Raw genomic sequence first — 23,519 nt, 5'->3', positions numbered from 1 at the left:
CTATGGCCAAGCATTCACCAGGATGTAATTGCCAAGGGTTTCCTAGCCACAGATGAAGCAAAGAAGTTTCTAATCGATTTCGCTGCTGCTTCAGCTGAATTCCCGCTTGTACTGCTTCCTTTTCAAGCTAGCTTAGACCAATTGCGGTTGGAGCGACCCTGTCTTCTCCTTGCAATTCTTACCACTTGTGCGCAAGATCACCTTCAAACAAGATTAGAGATGGAGTTCCGCAAGATGCTAGCGGAGAAAGTAATTATCAATGGTGAGAAGAATCTAGATCTGTTACAAGGATTGCTGGTATTCATCACTTGGTATTACTCATCATACCTTTCATTTGAGAGGTACATACTGATGCTTACCTAACAGGAATCACCTCTATTTCAACTCTGCTAGGGAACAGATATACCAATTGTCTCAAATGGCGACCACAATGGCAGTAGAACTTAAGCTCAGCCCCCCAGACGACTCCTTGAAGGATATTCTAATTCAACGACAAGGGATCTTTGACAATAACGAACTCTATCATTCTATTACCGAGAAGATGCGAACATTTGTGGCCTGCTATTACGTTGATTCATGGTAAGTATCCGAAGAATGCTTCTTAAATTACTGAGCTGACATCCCATTATAAGCATTTCTTTGGCAATGAGAAAACCTACTCGATTCAAATACTGTGGTAATATCGCAGATTGTTGTATATTGCTACCCTTTATCTCGCCTACTGTACCCAATGAAGTTTTATCGTGCTTTGTGCAGCTGCAAGGACTTGCTGAAGAAGTCGATCAGCTTTTTCGGTATAATAACGTTCAGCTATTGGAAGTCGTTGATCATATGCAGATACAAGTGATGATGGATAGTTTCATGGGAAAACTTGATCAACTGCTTAAAAATTTTCCACCCGAAACAAAAGCAAACAGTAGGTGTCTATCAATTTGTTCTCTTCCTGGAACCTGTCAAATTCTCACTGCCATAGGCTTGATTCAAAGAAAATGCCGTTACATTCAGATATACATACAAGAGATTGGCCTTCATTCTCCGTCACAGCATAAGAATACTGGTGACTTCATCACTGAAATCTGCTGCAACTGGTGTTCGTCATTACCACGACTTCATATCGCTACTTCTTGCGTGCAAGCGGCGCAGAAATATATTGAGGAGTATGTGTTCTTACCTCCGCAACGCCTTCGCTATACTGTTCTGTTTCAAGAGGCAGAACTTCTTTATGCCATTCTTGTACTGGCTGCAGCGACACTTGGGAGCATTACTATAGGAGAGCCTAGCCAATTGCGAGAACTTGCAGACATTTCTTCTTACCTTACTGCTCTCCGCGATAAAATGGTGGCCATGGGAACAATGACAGATAATGAGCAAGATAGACGTGACTACTTCTGGAAAATGATGCAATTCTTCAAATATTGCTTGAATTGGAATTCTCAATACTCCGGCGACCAGGCTCATTGTCTTGGTGCATGCTCCGCAAGTGGAGATGACGACATGTCGTTTGTAAGAATCTTGGAGAATGTACCCACAGAGGAAGTAACGCAAGAGAATACGACGTTTAATATTCTGGATATGAGTTGGATAGTGGGCTTTTCGGAATTGTAATATTATCAAATATTTAGACTTAGTTACTGTTTAAACGAATGCAACAGCAGCGACGTTACTCAATAAACTAACATCGCAAGGAAACATGCTATCTCATCATGCTTTTAGATCGCCAGTCTATGTCCTGTGAGCCCAAATCATATCATTTCATCTAGTAATGTTCTATTTATTACCCCACCTACATAATTGTTGCCATGCTAGTTGTTATTCTTGGCATTTAATACCTGCGATGTAGCATTCTGCCATTGATTATCATCACTCCATCACGCTGCGGTGCTGCTCTTATTGAAAATCTAGGGTTATGTTTATTTTTTTTGTTCAGAGACTAGAATATATGTTTAACTTAAGTTAGTGATTGTTGTAAGATTCCCCATAACATACAGATTTATGGACTTCTGTTCTTTAAATCTTGAAAGTCACAGTAAGACTGTTCCCAGATATAATTAGGCAGTCATGACTCAAGACCTGGCAACCGTTGGGCTCCGTCAACACATCTCAACAGTCCAATGTTGTATCACACCAGCACTAACAAAATCAGCGTATTGCAAAGTACATTTGGTAGAACTTCATGCTGGGTTTGATACCCGGCGGGGCTTCAGACTTCAGTTACGAGCTCCTCGGCCTTCGCCTTACAAAGAAGTCCGTCCGCGTTGCTCCTTGTACAAAGCCCCGCTGAGGCCACCGCACCAAGCAAAATGGGTAGTTGCATTCCTCCATTCCATTACTTGTACTATACAAAGCAAAGAGTCCCTTGCTTATAATATGCGCTCTCTCACAGTTTTACTTCTGCTAGCTTCCGCGAATCGCCTGGGTTATGTAGCCAGCGATGCCACGTTAATTACGGATTCAGACTTGAGTAGGATATGTGTAAGCCAAATATTGTTTTAAACGCGTGTGTCTCGATTAACATCCAGGAAGTGCAATGAATTACACAAAGAACTACCGTCTCTCGTTCACTACCCATCATCGTCGGAATATGAATCTCGGAATGCCCAACATTACTCCAGGCAACAACAGGAACTCCATCCTGCATGTATACTCAGAACAAAGAGCGCAGATGACGTCTCTCGTATTCTGTAGGTCTCAAAATCGCTACAATGTCCATTTGCTGTTGCATCCGGAGGGCACATGTGCTGGAAAGGCACATCAAACATTGATGGCGGTTCCCTTATTGATCTGAGGGCGTTGAATAAAATTAATATCGTCCAAGGCCACTGGATAAATGTTTATGCTGCCATGGAACCATATAATATTTCCACAGCTGGAGGCCGAATCAGTGGAGTTGGTGTCGGTGGGTTCCTTTTGGGCGGTAAGTTGTTGTAACCCCCGAGCATCTTGCTATACTACTAATATTCATTGTTAGGCGGCATCGCTTTTGCATCCGTTGACAAGGGGTTTGGCGCAAACAGTGTGATCAACTACGAGGTTGTCCTCTCTAATGACACAATTGTCAACGCAAATGAGGAAGAGAATGAAGACCTATTCAGGGCGATGAAACTACCCTCTACAAACTATGGGATTGTTACTCGATTTGACATGCGTACCTATCAATCTTCTGAGATATGGGCAGCCGTGAATATATATCCCTTCACGCCAACTCTTGCATCTGAAATCTACGCACAATCTGAAAAGTGGGGGCACAAAAATACTAGGAAAGCCAACATGGTATCCATTGGTATGATGCGAAACAAGGGCATGAGTGCAGCCTTGACGGTTCAAGTCAATGAAAATGGTATCGCCCAAGATCTCCTCACATTGATTGTGCCTATAATGCATTTGGAGACCGTAGGAAGCGCTTATAGAGTGGTGCGTGAGGTAGTTGACACTGCAATCACAGCCACGACGCGAACAAGATGGCACACAATTACGACGAAGATTGACACGGAATATTTCATAGATATATTCGAGAAGTGCGAAGATATTATGAAGCGTCATGATAACCGCGAAAATATCCTCTGGAGCATAGCAGTTCAACATTTTCAGAAGAGTTTTATTAATGCAACAAAAGAAAGTCCGATCTTCAATGCCTTAGGGTAAGGGAAAGACGACTTAGTGATTACTAGTTGCTCATAGTCCAAATTTCCCCCCTTTGACTCAATAGTTTAGATATCCACATTCGAATGGAGTGGGAAACCCCTGATGATGACGCTGCGTTAGAGGAAGCAGCTTATGAACTTGGTACATTGGCCGAAGCTGAGGCTCGTAAACGAGGCATACTGAATGATTTTATATACCTGAACTATGCGGATGGGAAACAGCGTGTATATGAACGCTCTATCACGCCTGATGACATGAATAAGAGGATAGAGGTGAAGAAGGCATATGACCCGGCAGGAATGTTTGATATACTTTGGCGGGGTGGCTATAAACTGCCAGTAGGAAGCTATAACAAGATTCGGGCTGATGAGGAGAATAGCGCACACGATGAGCTCTAGGGGCGACTAAGCGCTACTAATAACTCATTAGTAAGTACCATTAGGTATATTTCGATTCAAACAAGCTTTGTCTTCTTAATTCGTCTATTCGGCATCCTAGGTGAAGTAAATTGAAGCTGAGACAAGATTGGGCTCAGTGTGCTGAGATCATTATCAATACCCATTCCGCCAGATACATACCATAAACACACCTCTGAATGCCGTGATAACATGCTACTAAAGAAATTGGTTGAGAAAGTGGATTTTTCATTTCATTCTATCTTTATGAGAAAAACTCAACCATTCGTCACAGCTGTACAAGCTATATTAGCTGGACTGCAGCCAGGGTGCCTCAACTGTCCAGAATATAATGCGAACATGCAGCTCATTGACAGCAAAATCAACAAACTCGTCTTTCGTGAACGGCATTCCAGTACTCTTGTTTATCTCTTCCAAATCTGGTTCCTGAACAGCCACCACAGTAATAGGTACCTTATCATGATACATCGGGATGTATACATAAGAATTTGCTTCCTGTCCCGGTTTATTTGGAATTAAATCAGGCCCACCAACGCCCACGCCATGCTTCGCGTAAAAGTCGAAGGAATCTGTGAACCGGTTGTTGGTGTTGTTCCACCCGTCAGGCCAGAAGTTGACATATTGTACGGTATAGCTCTTCTTGAAGGCTTTGGCTGCGTAGCCTGCATTTTCTAATTCGCCCAGGAAGTAACCTTCATCGGTGTAGTTATTTGTATTCTCATTAACGGAGATGGATGTTTCCGGTAAATTGATGCCGGTAATCTTGCCATCAAATTCTCCTGCTATTGCGCTGAGGAGGGCGTGATAACGATGACGCACTCGTGGATTCCATTGCTGCGCAACCCAGCCGCTGATTGTAAAATTGGTGTCGCATGCGGTTCCATCGCAAGCTGGAGCGCTTCCATTGTTATAATATGGTGTATTCAGGTACTTGGGAACTGGGTCGACGCTAGCGTTGAAACTCCTGTCTTGAAGCTGAATCCAGAACTTTTTGCCCTTCGCAAGTACCTTTTCATAATCCTCTCTAAGGCTGGAGAAATCATAATCACCCTCCGCCGGCTCAAGGGACTTCCAGCTATACAGAGATTGAATGCCAACAATATCTGATCTATCCAAGAGACTTAGAGAGATCTCATCAATATCGCTGCTATATAGCCAATGTTCTAGAGTCGAGGAAGTGTTGTGCTTCGGTGATGGAGCAGCGAAAGCTTGCGCAGCTAAAGCTTGCGCAGCTATGGCCGCAGAGGCCAAGTAATAAAATTGCATTTCAGGAAAGAGTTGAGAGGATGGAATCCTATTCGAGTGTCTGGATGTATCAAGTTTGGTTTGAGAGGCCGGTAGAGATAATAAAAGTGAAATGTTGGACAGCCCTTGCCTCTTATATCACAAATAGAAAGGTTTATGACTTCACTTCAGTTTTCTTAATATTATCAAGTGTTCGTAATTGCATTTTCGAGGTTGCTAAATACGAAGCTGTCTTTCGGCGAGCCCTTTAATAGCGCTTACTCGAGTGGGTTCCAGTGCTCCAAAGTCTTGAAGCGACTCGCGCAAACACGAGAATAACGCCGGAGATGCTACAATGCCGGAGATGCTACAATGCCGGAGATGCTATAATGCCGGAGATGCTATCATGCCTTGAGTGGTGCTTGAATAAAGATACCACATTTGGTTGACTATATAGCGCTCAAGGTTGCTAATACGAGTTTCAGAGTCTTTCGCAGCTCTTTAGCGCCAATTATCTTGGTTTTGCATGAGTCAAGGTACCAAAATGAGCTGAGGATATAGTATTTTTTTCAGGCTAATACGAGGTTCCAGTTTTAGGCCCTTAACCCCCCCCCTTTTTTTTTAGCACAATGGATCGATGATACGAGTAGAGCTTAGCTCGGAGATAAAATACGTAATCATAGTTATAGAGTATAAACTGAAGCGCGCACTTAAAATCTGAGAACTAGATAGCGCTGAATTTATGTTATGCTACATGTAGGTTTGTCAAAGGAAAGTACTGAAGCAACTTACCTAGCCGCTTTAATTGGATATTTACTATGTACTAATATGGATTGTTTTAATTAGCTGTGAGGTCACTATATGCTATAGGCCTGAACATGCTGACACGACATACCCATCTTTCTCATCTGGGGCAAATCAAAGCACACATAGATTCCTTAATTATAAAAGACAAAGTTGAGGGGGCTATTCCTCTATAATGAACGATGTCTACCTTTTATCGTGTTTTGAATTTGACTATCAAGGTACAGTTTTCTGGCCAATATACTAACAAGACTGTCGTGCCATCATGGAAAGCCACTTTGTGAGACCAGCAAGAATTGAAAGAGCTTGCAGGTGAAACATAGTAAAAATGGTTTAAGGCACGCCTCTTTCTGATTGACTGGAAGAGTTAGCCAAGTCAATTAGACATCAGCATAATTAGCTGACAAATATATATATTATCATATGTTGCTTTCCGCAATAAGTATAAAAAGCCCAATATACGCCCGACACCAGCGGGACATTTTCAATTAATACTGTAAACTTTAGTGAAACTGAGGAACAAATATCAGAATCATCACTGAGATGCAAGTATGACTACTGGTTTCGAAGCAGGCAGGCATTAAGGCCATATTTTTGGTCACAAAGAAAAAGGGCATGACAGATGAAGACTTTGAGTGACGTTATACCAAAATCCATATCCCTATAGTTGCAGAGATTCTCACTCGAGACAACGTTCTTCAATATTCTGTTGTAAAAAACTTTGAGATTCCGGTGGCTGAAGAAACTAGATCATTAAATGGGCATTAGCAATTCATAACTCACAAAAATAATGAAAATACTCGGACTCTTTTTCACAACACTAACGCGAGTATTGACTGCGATGCTGTGGTTACTACAATTTTTCCTGATATGGACGCCTTAGAAGCAACCTTTTCATATCCAGAATTACCTGCAAAATTACAACCTGATGAGAAGAATTTCACAGAAGATCGTCGCATGGCTATCAGAAAAGATTATTACGGGGTCCGCAGTGGGCAAAAGATGAACTAAAAATGGGCTGACGGAAGTAAGATCTCGGACTACGTCATCTCCTGGTAATACATTTGCATAGTCACTAGTGGAGATGGAGCAGATTATTTGTCTGGCAAGCAAGTAGCAATAATATAACTGACAATCTCAGCAAAATCCAAGTTCATAAAGGAAGGACTATGGTATAGCAAGAGAATTTGCCTCGTGCCTTGTCTAGTACAATTGAGGGCATAAGCAAATGCAACCCTGTAGGTTAAGGGACAAAGCAATATGGAATTTAGACAGGTAATGAAGTGTTGATTTCAATGCTACATAAAATATCTCAACGACATTTAACTTGTGATACTTCATGACAGCATTGGTATGGCAGATATAACAGGGGCTTGCGGACGAATAGGAACACATGCCGAGCGGTAGGGTATGGACGTATTCCTAATACCCTTGCTGCAATCTGCGGACGGAAATATATGAGAAAAGAGGACATATGGAAATCAGTAGTATAATCTGCGGAGCGGAAATACAAAATCTCAATCCGCCGAACGGAAATACGATGGATAATCCCGTGTGGAAGTTAGGGATTAAGGTGCGTAATAATTATAATGCGCTCATATTGATGCTGGCTGTCCATAATGAACCTATGCAAACATGTCAAGATCGCTGCGAACAAACAATCCACCTCCCTTAAATAGCAAACAGTAACCGCAAATCAAGACTCCCACTTGTGATATTAAAGCAAGCAACAATCAATTATTATAAGCCACTTCTTCCAACCTGCACTCTTAGGGAACTTGCTTTGAGCCACATCGGCTGCAGAATTTATCCCCGATTTGACAACTGAAGCCACATTGGGAACAATACCGAACGCTCGACTCTAGAGCTGGTGACGCAGAGCCAATGCCTTGCGCACTCTTTGGCCTATCCTGTGATAGGGACTCTGATGAGTATGCTGGAGGTTGCGGAGATGGAGCGCGCATAATCTGCTCCGGCTGTAGGCCAGGCATCATGTTTGTACCCACTGTGTAGGACTGTCCTGGCGATTGAATTGGTATCGGTTGTTGGTTATTGTAAAATTGCTGTGGAGGCGGTTGCACCATCATCACAGCAGGGCTCTGTTGCGGAGCTGGGTTCTCCAAAGCTGCTTTCTTCATCGCTTCGTCGACGGCGCGTTGTGTTCTTTGTTCCATTTCTACCTCTCGGAGCCTCCGTACCTCGACCTCACGTTGTATGTCCATCTCACGTTGAGATTCCGCAACTGCCTGTCTCTGTACTTCGTGCCTAGCGGCTGCCCTAGATGCGCCAACAAGTACGGCAGCGCCGAGAACTGGTCTCCGTCGACGATTGAACATTATGGTGACTGTAGATTTGGGAAATGCACTAGGGATGAAAATAAGATACGGTGGGATGATGCGGGCAGTAACCAAGGTGTGCATCGTATTTTATAATTCGGATACCAGAGACAGGACAGCCCCTCAACGCCTCCAGCTAACATGTGGCTGTCATCGGTGATAGCCTTTTATGCTTAGAGTTCAAGCCACCCAGACCATTAAAAACATCTAATAGGTGCTTCACTTCAGCTGGGCGAGCCAGTGACACCTCACTGCGCCATCTACCCCCAAGTGGTAAGGGCAAGTATGTTTGGTGTAACTATAATTGCTAAACATGCTCAGCTTCTCCACAAGCAAAGCCATATTCTTTCAAGTCAGCTCATCATTAAATACATAGCCATTGGGTTTCGTTCCAGTACTTCTCCCTTGCTGCTCCTTTGGACCCCACTATTATCGCTTTGTTCAGTATCCCCCTCCTCGAATAGCACGGAGGCCTTCCTGTTGTCCACGGTATTTTGTGCCATCTGCAACGTTGTACCTATTAGGTAGACGTGTTATCGGATAAGTTCAAGCCGGTTCTGAGTGTCTCTGAGGCTTCTTCAGGTTGGCCATGAAGGTTGGTGCACTCGATATATTTTTCTCGGCTATAAACCACCATGCTACGTGCCTTCCAAGGGTCTCAATCTAGCAGGCACAGTAACTCATCGATTGTGAAACAGCTTTGATGTGAATACTACTACCTATGATTTAGAATAACTAATCAAGGGTTTGAATATTATTCAAATGACTGCTGGTCAGGGCGAGATGTTCGCCATTTCCAGAAGCATTATTACCGATAATAGTAGCTTGGGAGCCTCTACAACCAATTGGTTACTCAAAGGATGAAGTTGAACGCATTTTAGAGTAAAATTATTACTCGTGGTCGACGGGCGCCCATATATTAACTATTGACACCATTTCCTATCTTCTAGGAAATTATTCATAGGATCACCCACAGTGGTGGTATTGATTTGTATATCCCTGGATGAGATTATCTGAGGGAGGTATTGCTTATGAAAACCCTTTTGTTCTATGACAATGATAAAGCGAAATTTTGTGTAAGCATGCTTACGATAAAATAGTTTGGATGTCGGATATGGATTAATATGACAGCTACCTACTTCTAAATTGTGTTCATATTTTAACGATTAAGCATGCAGTTCGATGTTATTAACTACAACATTCAGTCTTCCTTATATTATAAATAATGTATATATGCTCTTGAAATGTACATTTAGTTAAATTGTTAATATATCTACGAAACCTAGATAGTAAATTCGCTACCTTATAACATTGTACACACCAAAACCATCAGACACGCATGAGAGTTCTATTCTGTGCTTGCCACAGTGGTACTATTACCAGCCAATTGAACAATGCTGCTTCTTGGGGGCGGCCGGTAATACCACCCCCAACAATCGCTAATACCCTATTGACGTAGCCATAGATAGGATGCCTAAATTTGTTCCTGCTCTAATATGTTGCCTCCTTTTAGAAGTTGTCAACTAGCTGTTTCCCTCGATATAGTTGTCGTAGGATCGGAGGTAATACTGATTCTAATTGATAACGGTTATTAGTATGCTAATCTACATGGCAATGGCGTTGTCAGAAACCGATTGGTCCAAGACACAGCTGCATTATGTTCCCTGCAACTAGTAGCCCGGTGAATTCGGTAAATTCGGTGAATTCCCTACTGCGGTGGAATAGCAAAACCTTTGAACCTAAGGACGGCTGATACATATATAAACGCCTACCTATACAATCATTCTTTGCCTCAACAATAGTCACCCAAGAGTAGCAAGCAGCGGCGTTCACAGCAAACATACACTTCAAATCACAATACAAGTAACCATGACATCACCTTTCTTCATCCCTGTGGAGCTCTCACACACAGCTCTCCTTCTTTCAGATGTGCAGACACAAATTCTGAAGCGTTTTCCTACCGAAATCCAAAAGGATTATCTTGACAAGATCAAAATTCTTCTCGGCTTCTTCAGAGCCGAGATTTCTAAGTGTCGTTCCAATCAGGATACCACAATCAGAAGTGCGCCTTACGATGGTGTGCCTCTCATTGTCCATCACACTTTACCCTTCAACCTCAACTCAAATGCGTTTGTGTCGCCTTACAATAAACTCGGCAAATGGGTGAAACAACTCGAAGATGCAGGTTATTTTGCAAACGCGCCATCCGACCCTCATCATCCATACTACGGTATTCCAGATGATATTGTACCATCAGGTGGTTGGGGTGGTAAAGATGAAATCGTCTTGGGGAAGTTGCAACCAAGCTGCTTTGGATCATCTGATCTGCAGTCGTATTTACGTGCACGTGGTATTCGCCATGTTGTGTTGGTAGGCCTGACAACTATGGGAAGCATCCTGGGGTCAGCACGAGCAGGCGCGGACTTGGATTTTCACATTATCTGTGTGGAAGAAGGCATCATTGACGACGACCCAGAGGTTCACAATTTCTTAATGTCGAAGGTGCTCCCGAAGTTTGTTGATGTAGTTCACCTCAAAGACATATTGAGGCTACAGGTATGAAAATGTTATAAACCCATGGCGTTAACACTCGAAGCAAAGGTCGTGTATAGGTAGTTAGACAAATTTAATTACGAATTCATATATATTTAGTTCGACGCAAAATATCCTCTTCTATACTAGACGTGTCTATGTATCAAATCATTTAAGCAACTTGTATAAATCTTTCTTCGGGGATGCGGGTCCCAGTAAGTCTGGATGTTGGAGTTATCTCCTCCAAGCTAAGAAGAAATGTAAAGAAATGGAGCTAATTTGACAACTTTGTGCTAACGTAAGGATGCATTGGTCTGGATATGGGCTGTGGTCAAATAAAGAAGTGTTTCAAAGTGGTCGAATGAGACAGTCTCAAAATTGGGACCCAGTCGGAGTTTACGGAGTGATTTGACGAGTCTCAGTAGCCTTGTTTCTTGTGCAATATATGTGTGAAAACCTGTGCAGCGATCGATTAATGTCATTCTCGTATGTTTCTTTTTTTAACCCTAGCTGTAGGCTAATTTTGTATACGGCCATGTCTATGACTCAATACTCACTTCTATCAATTTTCTGGTGCATACGAAGGCAGTGAGTGGGTGTAATGGTTTTTTGGGGCGTAGGTCTGAGGAGATCCGCTGCGACACTTGTGGATATGGTGCCTGGTCCACAATAGCGCTTCGCGCATGAACACTATCAAAATACACTAGGTCGTTGATGATCGTTACTATTCATGACCATTAGAGTTTGGGGATACATTAGAAAACTCAAAATATCTAATGAATGGCGAATTTGCTCTCGCGATCAGGACCAATCTGGCCCAATGTGGTTCACTACTCATTCTTGGAGTGACATTCGCCCTTCTATATCCCAATGCAATACACTAAAGTCTTATTTCTACCTCTTGATATCAACTTAGATGCTCCTAGAGAATGTTATAAAGCAGCTGTATCACTCAACTGCGCTGCATGAAGATATCTTGCGGTAGATACTGTCTTACGCAGCAATCACAATAGATGTTGAAACAAAGCTAAAGGTCGGAAGTTGTGAAATCGAGAAGCTGGCGAGGGACACCACGATTGAGAATACAGCAACAAATTGGTTGACTTTGAAGTGTCTCATACAAGCCTACGCTTAGAATGGCGTTACCCTCATTGTCTAAATTGGGCCCCATCATACCACTTTACGCTCGAATTACTATTACTCGACATTGTTAAGAATGAGTATTTGCTGATAGAGCAATGCATAGGCTGTGAGGAATTTATCCTACTCGCCCTTCACAAGATCGTGATGATTTTATGCACCATGCTGTGACAGAAATTTTGGTTGGTGAAGCAATAGTCATGGAATAGCAGTGAAATACCAGATTGCGCTGTTTTTATTTTATTTTTTATTTTTTTGTTTTTTAAGCACGGGGGGCCCCTTGGAAACGGAAACCCTCGAGGGACAGAACAGCGTATGTGTACGTCTTTATTGTATCTAATGGGGCCTACTCAAATTACCTAAGCTTGGACAATACGAATCTGGAAAGCTTTCATGCATTTATTAACATTGTTAGAGGCCAAGGTGCTCATATCGCCGTGCTGCTTGGCATTCTCGCAAGCAGAGTTGATGAGCAAGAAGCACGTCAGTTCCCAAGGATTGCAGACTTGCCGACAGAAATAAACGAGATCAACTCTGGCCAAATTAAAACCCTCGGAATTATGGAGGACTACGTAAGGATGAGAGAGCAAACAAGGATAGTGCGGCTAGACATAAGTGTGCTTGGTCATTAGTGCTTGCGGTCCTTGGCAATTGTTTTGACAGCATTATCTCTAGTTATACGAAAATGCCATTGGTCAGTCTATCTTCGGAGTAATGTTACTCCAGGTAGGCAGCTATAATTAATCAGCTGGACACATGGGGTACCTACATGTATGTAATTTCGGTGCGCCTACTGGAGCAGAGGGGACATCATCCACTAAAACACCAAAAACCTTCTGGAACCTTTTACGCACTTTTTAACTCTATCTGATCGTACTAGGGGACGCAAAAATAGTATGATACAATTTATCCATTTCTTTCTCGCTCCTTTGAGTTAAATCGATACATGGCTACCAGTATTCAGGTGGTTAGTACAGCAGCAAATGTCTGCTCCAGGTGTCGGCTCCATAAGCAGAGATGCGATCGGGCTCTGCCTAGATGCTCCCGATGTGCTTCGTGAGCTTCCTTATGCGCGATTATTCGTTATACAGCACACTAATCTAACTTGGGTCCCGATAGAAAGCTACGGCACTGCGACTATACTCTCTTTTCAAGCAGCGCCCATGGCCTAATGCAAGATGTGCGCGGAATCGAGCCATTGGTTATCTGCGAACCCCGTGGCTTTTTTGATCTTTCTTCTCGTGGCGAGAATGAATTTTTGCGATTGATATCCAATTGTGCAAGAATTACTGATACAACTTTCCACTATTTTTCACAGCTGACGAGCGATATTCTACAAGAAAGTAAAACAGAAATATCTGGCCTTATTGACAGATTTTCATCCTCTATCCACCGCTGGTTCCCCGTTATTGACATTGAACGGCTGCGTAAAGATGCGCGAACCCTTCGAGATCCGCGCGAGGGAGATACAGCGACGCCGTTGCTTATTCTAGCATTACTACTGTTTGACTTCCTCCAGCCCTGCGATCTTAATGCTTCTTTAGGACCGAAAAAGCTATATACTGCTTCAAAGAAGTTAATGACAGCTCTACTTTCTTTGCGTGAGAAGTCGAACTCGCGCCTAATTGAAGTTCAGGCTCTTCTTGGATTATATGAATGTAGCCGAGGAATGGTATACCAAGCACAGCTTACACTCAATTCCATCTTTACTATGGTGACATTATCAGAGTCTTATACACATGAGACAGAGATTCCATTGCAGACTAAAGTGTCGCTTCTCATCTTGGATCGGTGCGGCCTCCTTCTTCAACGATTCAAAGACCATGTTTCTCACCTGCCATAGAATAATAATGCTATCGAGTGCAGATAACTCTATCCCATCACTCTGTATCCCGAATAGTCCCTTTGTCAAGGCTATTGAGTATTATATTCGACGCCATTTTGTTGCAGAGTCTGCATCCATTGGGGCCTCTCCTTCCCAGCAGCTCTATACTATGACCCAAGTTGTGCTGGCATCTGGGCGAGTTCTGCATCACGTTTACTGCTCAAATCAAGGATATGACGTTGATGAGAGCTATACGTCTGTGGAAAATTGCATGCAAACATTGGTGGTAGCGCTAATGACAGCGAAGGACAGTCATTCCATGTATTTGTGTGACATTATTTCTCTTGCTCTTTGTTCCCTCATCGTACTTCGACACAGTCACGCAAAACAAGCCACAATTATGCCCGGCTCATTGGATGATCTGACACTGCAAACTTCCTGTCAAATGATATGGGACACTGCTAAAATTTCTTTCTGTGCCATAAAAAACGTCGATTCATCTCAGGTTTCATTTATTGGGATATTCTGTCAACTGCGGGCTGTTTATACCGCTATTAATACCCCTAACAATTACGTTCCTCATGATGAAATCGAGGATATGCTCTTCACGATGAATAACTTTTTCCAAAGATGGACTCTAGGAGGCAAGTTGGTCTCACGGAAATGCACTTGCATTTTAGCTAAATTCGGTTTTACAGGAAGTCTTTTGAGAAGTGTTCAAACTGTCATTTCTACAAAACATAATGCGACAGCCGTGCGTTCTTAACTCAATAGAGGACACATCTCACCGCTATATGGTGCAAATCATAGATCCAGAGTATCAAACATCAATTCTCCTCTGCAAAAGACAAGACCTTGTCGATTGCTTTATGGGAATTCTTATTATCCAACTGGGTATACTGTAGTACAAACAGTCGCCACGAATGAATATTCTAGGGTCTCGACATCGGACGCGATGACCGCGTTTCAAATTCTACCACTCGTCCAGAAGAAATACAAAACCGTGACTTGAGGTCTGTTTCCAATGTTAATATATATCAAATATTCAAGATCACGTTCAAAATATGTAGACATACACAGATTTTCTTTCAAATCAAACAGAGTTTTTGTATTTTTATATACACCGCGCCTTGCGATGGGACAGTGGGACACGTAAATTATCTTGGCAGGTGCCTATTTAAAAACAGATTTGGAAAACGTAGACATCTGTGCATTACATGGGCCTTAGTGTACGTGATGAGCAAAAGCTGAGAAAAACGAGGGGAGGGAATGGAGAAAAGGAAAGAAAAAGATCGCATTCAAAAAAAAAAACCAAACCTGAACAGAACTACGACTTTTTCTACTCTCCTTATTTGCAAGTAATTATAACAACCGTCTCCAACCGTTCCGAGGCATAAGCTCACTGACATATCGCTACGTAATGCGCGCTAAGTATGCAGCCGCCGGTACCCTGTCATATTGTTGGTGCGGATTACAATAAACTTGCCAAATCAAACTTGTCCAGAATACTCCGTAATGTTGAGAAGATTATTCAACATTTGCTCCGAGAAAAGCTAATGCAGCGGCCGATACATGAAGAGAATTTAAAATAGCGTAGCAATGAGCAATATAGCGGGTACATATTATCAGGACAGTAGAGAAAACTATAAATCAGTGCAAGAGCCTGGCTGAACACAAGGGGCTTGTCAAAGTCAATGAGCTACAAGTATAACAAATTTTCATCACGATGGACGATCAAACTAACACTGGAGATGCGACGATAGAACCATTCACTCTCCACATCCCACAAGGAGAGATTGATGATTTGAAACAGCGCATTGCCAGAACAAGATGGGCAGATAAAGAAGTAACTGATGGGTCATTTCAGGGTACATCTCTGGATAAGGCTCGGGAGGTGGCGAGATACTGGAAAGACGAATACGACTGGCGGCGATTTGAACAAGAAGTCAACCAATACCCTCAGTTTACAACAAAGATTGACAATTTGAACATACACTTTTTCCATGTCCGCTCAAATGAGTCCAATGCAAAAGCAATTCTCCTCACGCATGGCTGGCCAGGATCATTTGTCGAGTTTCTGAAATGCATCCCTCTGCTAGTCGATCCTGTTTCAAATGGCGGTCGCCCTGACGACGCTTTCCACGTCATTATCCCCAGCTTACCTGGCTGGGGCTTTACAGAGCCCCCAAAAGAAACTGGTTGGAATATGGAGCATACAGCCAAGGCTCTCATTACCTTAATGGAACAACGGCTCTGTTATGAGAAGTGGTTTGCTCAAGGTGGCGACTACGGGGCCGCGATAACGACATTGATGGCACAAATGCGACCCATGGGCCTTGTTGCCATTCACTTGAATCTTCTGTTAACCATTCCAAAGACCCTTGAGAATCCAACCGACGAGGAGAGCAGAGCATTGGAAGCATTCCATATTACGCAAAATGAGATGTGCGGATGGAAATGGATTTCGAGCACAAGGCCACAGACAATTGCGTACCTTCTCTCTGACTCAGCAATTGGTCAAGCAATGTGGATCTATGACAAGTACCAAGACTGGACTGACAACGCTGGTGATCCAGAAGACGCACTTACACTGGATGAAATGTTGGATAACATTAGTGTCCATTGGTTTTCACGGAGTGCTGGTTCCATATCAAGAATATTTTGGGAGGATCGACATTTCAATTTTGACTTTGAGCCTGTTGAAATGCCTGTTGCTGTGCTTGTCTTTGAAAAGGATATATTCAAGCACCCCAAAAAATGGGCCGAGCAGGGTTACACAAATATGATTCACTTTCACAAAGTCAACAAAGGAAAACACTTTGGAGCTTTTGAGAGGCCGGAAATATTAGTAAAAGATATTCGTCTAGGTTTTGCTAATAGGTAGACTGAAAATATTGCTTTATCAATATACATTATGGCAGCACTTAGCCACCAAGAAATACCCTATACTTAAACCTTGCTAAACTGGAAGAGCGGGCTGCTGCTGGCTTTGGAAGCTTTGACACCAGAGCTGCTAGCCTCTGGCATCTAGTGGAGGACGGGTTAATAAGCCCGCCTGCTCACCTCAATCTTATACACAGCGCGGATGTTCCCCAGGCTCACTGTCTTACTGACGCTCATGAACTTCTTCATCCCCCGCACTCTTACTAGTATAGAGCTCTAAGGAGGCGGGGCTCTGCACACAGTATCAGAACTACACGTTATATACGGAGAACCCCGTAGTACTCGTATCTATTATGTAGTTTAGGCCTACTAACTTAGCAGGAGTACGTACCGCGCTGGCACTAAACCCCCACCCTGAGCTTCAAAAACCTCCGAGCTTTCGAGCAGAAATATTTGCCGAACTACTGCCAGACGCCAAAGCATGCCCCATACTAGCATGGTGATGGCTTTGGCATCTCTGCTCTGATCGTCCCCTTCAATCCATCGCCGCTCTAGTTGCTGTCTGGTCGAGCTGCACTATCTATACTTGCAGTCGGTGCCTACTCGCGAAAACTTTCACAATGGGCGATGCCGAGCCTGAAGGAAGCGGTGACGGCTTGCCTAGGAAGAGAATTTTGGCGGCGTGTGAAGCTTGTCGGGATAACAAGATTCGATGCCGGCCCAGTGAGAAGCCTGGCGTCTGCCGCAAGTATATACCCTCTGCGAGTCATTATCGCTCTCTGACAACCCCGCCCTCCATATTGGAGATATGACACTGACAAGCTTCGGCCTAGATGCCTGGCCTCTAAACGGGAATGTATTGTGAGGACGAAGCCTAGGGTTCGGCGGATGGTGTGAGTATGGTTTTATTGTAGTGTTCTTTTCTTGAATCTCATCGGCGTTCACAACGAAGCTGACCAATTTCCAGCATAGAGCAAAATTTGGTTCCCGAGGCAATTCCGCAGCCTGCTACTGGGCCATCAAAGAGTTTTAGTATTGACTTTGCAATACCATTGAAGGTAGAGGTGGAAGATAGTTTCCAATCTCTTCGAGACGCTCACGCCAACTTCTTTGACAGCCTCGTCTTTCCTGGCGACGGATCTGGTCTGTCCGAACACAACACCAGCATGCATAGCGTATACTCTACTCCGACATCTACTACAGATGCTGAACCTATTCCGGACCTCCACGCCAAACCATCCTTTAATCTTGCCTCTGCCGAGTCCCTTTTGACGTCATTTCACACTATGTTGTGTCACTTCCCTTGCATTGTATTAAGCCCGGATATCTCGGTCTCCTTACTTGCGTCAACACAGCCCTTTGTTCTACTGGCCATCCTTGCTGCAGCGTCTGGGTCGCGAATTATACAGAGTAATAGTCTATATGACGAAGAATTTAGGAAAATCTTGGGGTTGAAGTTCGTTGCCTGTGGGGAGAGAACGGTGGAAATACTCCAAGGAATCCTTATCTACTGCGCCTGGTACGCATATTATGACGGTTTCGTTCTGAAACCAGAATGCTGATATGAGAAATGTTGACGCGATGACATCAGGTATCCCTTTCATCTACGGCCACGGAGTAAACAACCATTTCGCTATATTCGCATGGCAGCTGAGATTATTCACGAACTGGAATTAGACCAAGAGACACGGGTTGATCTGCAATATACCGACGCACGACTAACGTCCCAGCAACTTCATAGTATCCGCGCATACTTGGGCTATTTCTATCTTGCTTCTACGTGAGTTATCAACCTGGTATTTCTGGTAGATCCTTATCTTTCTTCTAATATATCCTCAGAATTCCCGCAGAATGGCAGAGCCGCGGCAACAAACCACCAGTCTTTACTAATTGGACAGAAAGTTGCTGCAAGATCCTTGAACGCAGCAACGTTGACAACGACATTGTGCTTGCATCTCTTGTTCGACTATCCAGTACGGCTACAGAGGCACTTCGCGCCATCAATGATGATAATAGCCACACCCATCAGCAGAGCCGACTGGTATTATTAGGCCTCGAAGCACAGCTTCGGGATATAGAGTCACTCATACCACCGCACATTGCTTCAACGCGTATGTTTTGACATATCCGCCCCAATTTAAATACCTCACATGCCTCATTCCCATGGAACTGATACTCTAAAAGCCGTGGTCTATATGCAGAATTTATTTGTTCATCTGTCCATGCAGGATGGCGCTCTTCTAAGGTTGCCGCGTCTTTCTCCACACTTGATCAAAGGACGGCCACCACTACCCCCTGAAGCGTCTCAATTATATGCCAGCGTAGATACGATACAGAAGTTGCTCAACTATATTCTGAGTCTTGATGAAGCAACTATGGCCAGATTCTCCACGGCTGACTGGTGCAGATTCATCTCCGGTATAATTCTTGCTATTCGGTTGTCACTCGCGATACCCGAATGCCCCGATTTCGATACATCCTGGGTGCGCTCCCATCTGCGGTTCGATGAGATTTTGGAAAGAATTTGTAAAGAGACGGATCCCACAACAAGTGCGGGAAAAAAGATCGATGTCCTCTCCGCAATGCGAACAGTCATGAGAATTGTCAAAGACAAGTATACCCAACGACTTTTCATCCTGGAACATGGACATGGAATGACAGCTCCAAAATTGAGCCTCGGATGCCCCATGCTCGATGGGAGCATGGATAAGCAGTTTCAACTCTGGCAGTCGGTAGTAGACGCGGAAATACCTACCACAGCGCTGCCTGGTGGGGACATAGCAACTGCATTTAGTGCTGACGACGACATGATACTTCAGGATCTCTGGGCGACGACGGCAGGGTGGGCAAATGGGGATGCGTTACCAGAGTGGTAGAGTTCGGTTTATTTTTTAGGGTATCCATGGTTGCCAGCACATCACCACAGCCATCGGAATACTATTGGGGTCAAGTGTATGCCTCAACGTTTGTTCTAGGATGTGTATCAGCTTTGAGCATTACTTTTGCGCTGGCGTTGATATGGTTTCCAAGTCGGCGTGCATTACACCTTGACAAAAGTCATGCCGATGGAACGGCTTCTGTATATATATTTCTGCTGGTATTGGTTCCTCATACATTTCTCCCCTTAATTTAATCTCAGATGTCCTCTTTTCCAGAGTATTTCTAAAATTGATTAGTATGACCATGTGCCGTACTATTTTCATAATTCTCTCGAAGTCCAGCTACTGGACCAAGCCACTCATAAATGCATTTGCTTGCCAAGATCCAACCCCGCTTTTCGCTGGTGGGGATGGTTCGAGAGCCGATGAAAGTCGGATAAACGGATGGATGTGATGCCGTTGATGCAACCTGTCACAAGAGGACGTCCAATTTTGGTTAAACGCTTATTATCTACGTTCTCAAAACAAAAGACGCTTGCCGACGGAACGGCCAGCCGTTCTGCCTTTAGGAAACAACATATTCGCATGTTTTCATATTTGCCTCTCATATTCTTAATATTGCATCATAATATCATACAGTGTTTTAATATTCTCAATAGTATGAAGTTCCATTTGCCCGTTTGCAGAAATTCCATGTCAATTGACGTAAAAAGACTTAGTCTCGCTACAGCTCTACGATGAAATGCCGAAAACTCTTGGATAAAAGACGTTACATGCGAATTTGCAAAACAACACAAAAAACCCATTGAATAATGTCATATGCATAAAAAAAAAGGTATAGTGTTTAAGCTGCTTCCGCATAATGACAAAACTCAGTTCCATGGTCAAACCCGAAATTGATCGGATATGAGTAGGAATGCGACAACCGACAACAGTTTCCTATGAGGGGGGAGGAGCGCAAATATATATACCGCCTGAAGAATCACCTCCATTTTGAACATTTCACCATACACAACCATCCACACATCTCTTCTACTCTCAAGTTTCAGCTACGCACAGTTAAAAATGGCTCGTATTCAATTTGGCATTCTTTCTTTCGACTATCAAGTCGTTGACGTGGCCTGTCCAACCGACCTTCTCGGCAGTCTCACTAAAGAGTTCTTGGAAGGCATGCAAACCCTTGGTCCTATTGATCAAAGCATCATTGATCGAGCACCCCAATTCGACTTTCATCATATTGGCATCACTCGTGATCCTGTAACCCTTACAAGCTCAATGAGCATTGTGCCCACTACCACTGTTGATGAGTGTCCTGAGCTGGACATTTTGTTAGTCGGTGGGCCGAACCCACTCACTTTCAAACTGCACCCAAAATTTGCCGAGTTCATCCGTCGCCATGTTGCTGCAGGGAAATTGTTGTTTACCAACTGCACCGGCGCTTCTGTGGTTGCAGAGACAGGTGTCCTTGATGGAAAGAATGCAACAGTTAATAACGTCGAATTTGAACATGCAAAAAAGATATATCCTAATGTTAAATGGACGAGAGAGAAGAAGTGGGTTGTTGATGGAAATATCTGGACAGGATCTGGCGCGATCGCGGGTATGGATATGTTTGCACACTGGATAAAGGAGAATTACGGCCAAGATATTCTTATCCAGGCAGCCATGCTACTTGATTACGAGCCAAGAGATATCAATGGCGTACTGAATGTCATTCCAAAACGATACGACGAAAAGGGACAGCAGATTTCTACTCACGTTTACTCTTATCATTAGAGGTGTATTGGATAGGTTGGATAGATACTGATATAGGTATACTTAAACACATGTGCAGAGTGCGCATAGTATTCGTGTTTCAAATCTACACTACTTGGCAGTTGGCTGTACAATCACATTATGAAACAAGGCATAATGAATAAACAATCTATGCTCATTAATTCTCGCTTCTTATAAGGACTCCCAGCAACTTCCTACTTTCATGGAAAGGCTACGTTTTTTATAGTCCCGCATGGGGATTCAGTCTATGACTAACAATTGCATTCCATCCGACATATCTCATGCAACTTTGGACATCATCTGGTAATTAAAAAAAAAACAGCTGATTATGTCTTATGACACCATATTCAGGCTTAGCAAGTACGCTTGTGGGATAACAGACATCAGGATTATAATGGGCTAATGTGCATTGCCATCTGTCGCTAGTCGAGACTGGAGTATTCACTGCCACCTGATCTTAGAGAAAGAAAATAAAGTAAAGTCTAACTAGCCGGTTGCAGTTGATGGCAGTTTGGTGACCTCACGCTTATAAAATGGGCGTCCTTCAATGCCGATTAACAGCACCAAGTTAGCCACCCAGAAAATCTATGATTCCACTATTCTAAGCCATGGCTGCCCTCCTTCGTGGTACGACATTTGGGGCAATAGTTTTTTGGACAACCAAACGCAATTATCTCAAGTATCCCGAAGAGCTACCATCGTTTAATTGTCCGAACTTATATATAAACGCTGGTCCGGCAGACACAACAGTGTAATCTAATATTGGTGCCAACAGTCATTTTGAAGGACACCTCAGAAATAATGAATGGAGTCCTCCAGTCGCGCCACCATCTACAGATACCTGCTCATAATTGCCAAGGGAAGGCGATCATGATGACCAAACTCTCTCCAAAATTGTTTCGACACCTCAGATGTCACGAATTGGATCAGTTAGACAGCCTACAACAAACATATACTGCAGTAATAGTCCAGGCTAACGTAATGTCGCAGCATTCTATAATTTACCCAAAGAAGAATAATAATGTCACTTTGGTTGACTGGTATTCAACAAACGATAGAGAATACCCACAAAGTGGTCAAAAAGAATTCTTTGTGGTCATTCAAATATCTCTACACCCTCTCTATCTACATCGGATCTGCCATCATAACACCTTCTCAGCCTTTTATTAAAGCTCAATTCGGCGTAAAACCAGAAGTCGCATCAATGGGACTCTCTCTCTATGTTCTTAGCTATAGCATCAAACCTCTAGGGTTTTCGCCCCTCTCCAAGATTCCGGCCATCAGACGTAATACACCGTATATTATTACATTCAGCATCACCATAGCGATTTCAGCCAGAACTGCGATCATCACCAACTTTCCGGCCCTAATAGTCTTACTCTTTCTACAAAGACTTTTCGACTCTCCATATTTGGCGACTGGAGGCGCATCTTTTAGCGATATATACAACCTCGTAAAGCTACCATACGCGCTTACAGGCTGGGCTACGTTTACAACTGCTGGCCCAGCTATTAGGCCGATTTTATCTAGCTTCTCAGTTCCAGCCACAAATTAGCATTAGTCACTGTGAGAAATTATCTGGCCTACTAGCCCTATCTTTGTTTTTATATTCTTTTTCCTGCCAGAGACATCTATGCCAACTATTCTACTACAATGCACCCAGCGTCTCCGCAGGCTCACCATAGAGAATAATTTACAGTCTCAATCAAAAATCAACCGAACTAAGCTTGCAGTTAATGAAGTCGTCGTACATAGTCTCTAAAGATCTCTGCATATTAATATGTTTAATCCATCCACGCTTTTCACTAGTTCATACACTGTTATTATATACGGAACTGTTCTTTCTTCGAAGTTTTCCTTTTATATATGCAACAGGCCTCCCTACCCATACCTCCCCAGCAGACGGTTATGGGATACACGCTAGTCAAGTTGGTCTAATATTCCTATCCATCAGTGTAGATGTCTCTATCTCTATTAGTTACTACGTTACATATCTCAAGTTCGTCTTCGAGCGCGAGATTCAGAATTAAGGTCTTAGTAAGCCTAAGCGACGCCTTATCTA

At 43.3% G+C, this 23,519-nt stretch overlaps 8 protein-coding genes across 8 annotated transcripts; 6 read left to right on the top strand and 2 right to left on the bottom strand.

Moving 5' to 3' along the window:
- Positions 1–2,841: 2,841 nt before the first annotated feature.
- TRIVIDRAFT_224637 (uncharacterized protein) lies at positions 2,842–4,040 on the top strand (the record flags this gene model as incomplete). The annotated part of the gene is made up of 3 exons (XM_014098120.1): positions 2,842–2,914; positions 2,969–3,638; positions 3,707–4,040. 3 exons carry the CDS (start codon positions 2,842–2,844, stop codon positions 4,038–4,040), a joined length of 1,077 nt encoding a protein of 358 aa, XP_013953595.1.
- A 318-nt stretch (positions 4,041–4,358) lies between these two features.
- TRIVIDRAFT_25447 (uncharacterized protein) lies at positions 4,359–5,234 on the bottom strand (the record flags this gene model as incomplete). Its single annotated transcript, XM_014098119.1, has 1 exon — positions 4,359–5,234. A coding segment is annotated over one exon (876 nt), but the record flags the coding sequence as incomplete, so codon positions are not given.
- A 2,621-nt stretch (positions 5,235–7,855) lies between these two features.
- On the bottom strand, positions 7,856–8,422 carry TRIVIDRAFT_224635 (uncharacterized protein; the record flags this gene model as incomplete). Its single annotated transcript, XM_014098118.1, has 1 exon — positions 7,856–8,422. The coding sequence occupies one exon, from the start codon at positions 8,420–8,422 to the stop codon at positions 7,856–7,858; it is 567 nt and encodes a 188-aa protein (XP_013953593.1).
- Positions 8,423–10,291: 1,869 nt separating this feature from the next.
- TRIVIDRAFT_156388 (uncharacterized protein) lies at positions 10,292–10,984 on the top strand (the record flags this gene model as incomplete). The annotated part of the gene is made up of 1 exon (XM_014098117.1): positions 10,292–10,984. One exon carries the CDS (start codon positions 10,292–10,294, stop codon positions 10,982–10,984), a length of 693 nt encoding a protein of 230 aa, XP_013953592.1.
- A 2,056-nt stretch (positions 10,985–13,040) lies between these two features.
- TRIVIDRAFT_156442 (uncharacterized protein) lies at positions 13,041–14,685 on the top strand (the record flags this gene model as incomplete). Its single annotated transcript, XM_014098116.1, has 3 exons — positions 13,041–13,150; positions 13,214–13,885; positions 13,995–14,685. The coding sequence occupies 3 exons, from the start codon at positions 13,041–13,043 to the stop codon at positions 14,683–14,685; spliced, it is 1,473 nt and encodes a 490-aa protein (XP_013953591.1).
- A 960-nt stretch (positions 14,686–15,645) lies between these two features.
- TRIVIDRAFT_58181 (uncharacterized protein) lies at positions 15,646–16,803 on the top strand (the record flags this gene model as incomplete). Its single annotated transcript, XM_014098115.1, has 1 exon — positions 15,646–16,803. One exon carries the CDS (start codon positions 15,646–15,648, stop codon positions 16,801–16,803), a length of 1,158 nt encoding a protein of 385 aa, XP_013953590.1.
- A 619-nt stretch (positions 16,804–17,422) lies between these two features.
- On the top strand, positions 17,423–19,678 carry TRIVIDRAFT_46724 (uncharacterized protein; the record flags this gene model as incomplete). Its single annotated transcript, XM_014098114.1, has 5 exons — positions 17,423–17,550; positions 17,770–18,321; positions 18,394–18,582; positions 18,642–18,913; positions 18,987–19,678. The coding sequence occupies 5 exons, from the start codon at positions 17,423–17,425 to the stop codon at positions 19,676–19,678; spliced, it is 1,833 nt and encodes a 610-aa protein (XP_013953589.1).
- A 1,068-nt stretch (positions 19,679–20,746) lies between these two features.
- On the top strand, positions 20,747–21,457 carry TRIVIDRAFT_46295 (uncharacterized protein; the record flags this gene model as incomplete). Its single annotated transcript, XM_014098113.1, has 1 exon — positions 20,747–21,457. One exon carries the CDS (start codon positions 20,747–20,749, stop codon positions 21,455–21,457), a length of 711 nt encoding a protein of 236 aa, XP_013953588.1.
- Between the last annotated feature and the right edge of the window lie 2,062 nt (positions 21,458–23,519).

The sequence above is a fragment of the Trichoderma virens genome (assembly GCF_000170995.1).
Source record: "Trichoderma virens Gv29-8 chromosome Unknown TRIVIscaffold_83, whole genome shotgun sequence".
Lineage (NCBI taxonomy): Eukaryota > Fungi > Ascomycota > Sordariomycetes > Hypocreales > Hypocreaceae > Trichoderma > Trichoderma virens.
This window is presented reverse-complemented; position numbering and strand designations above follow the sequence as displayed.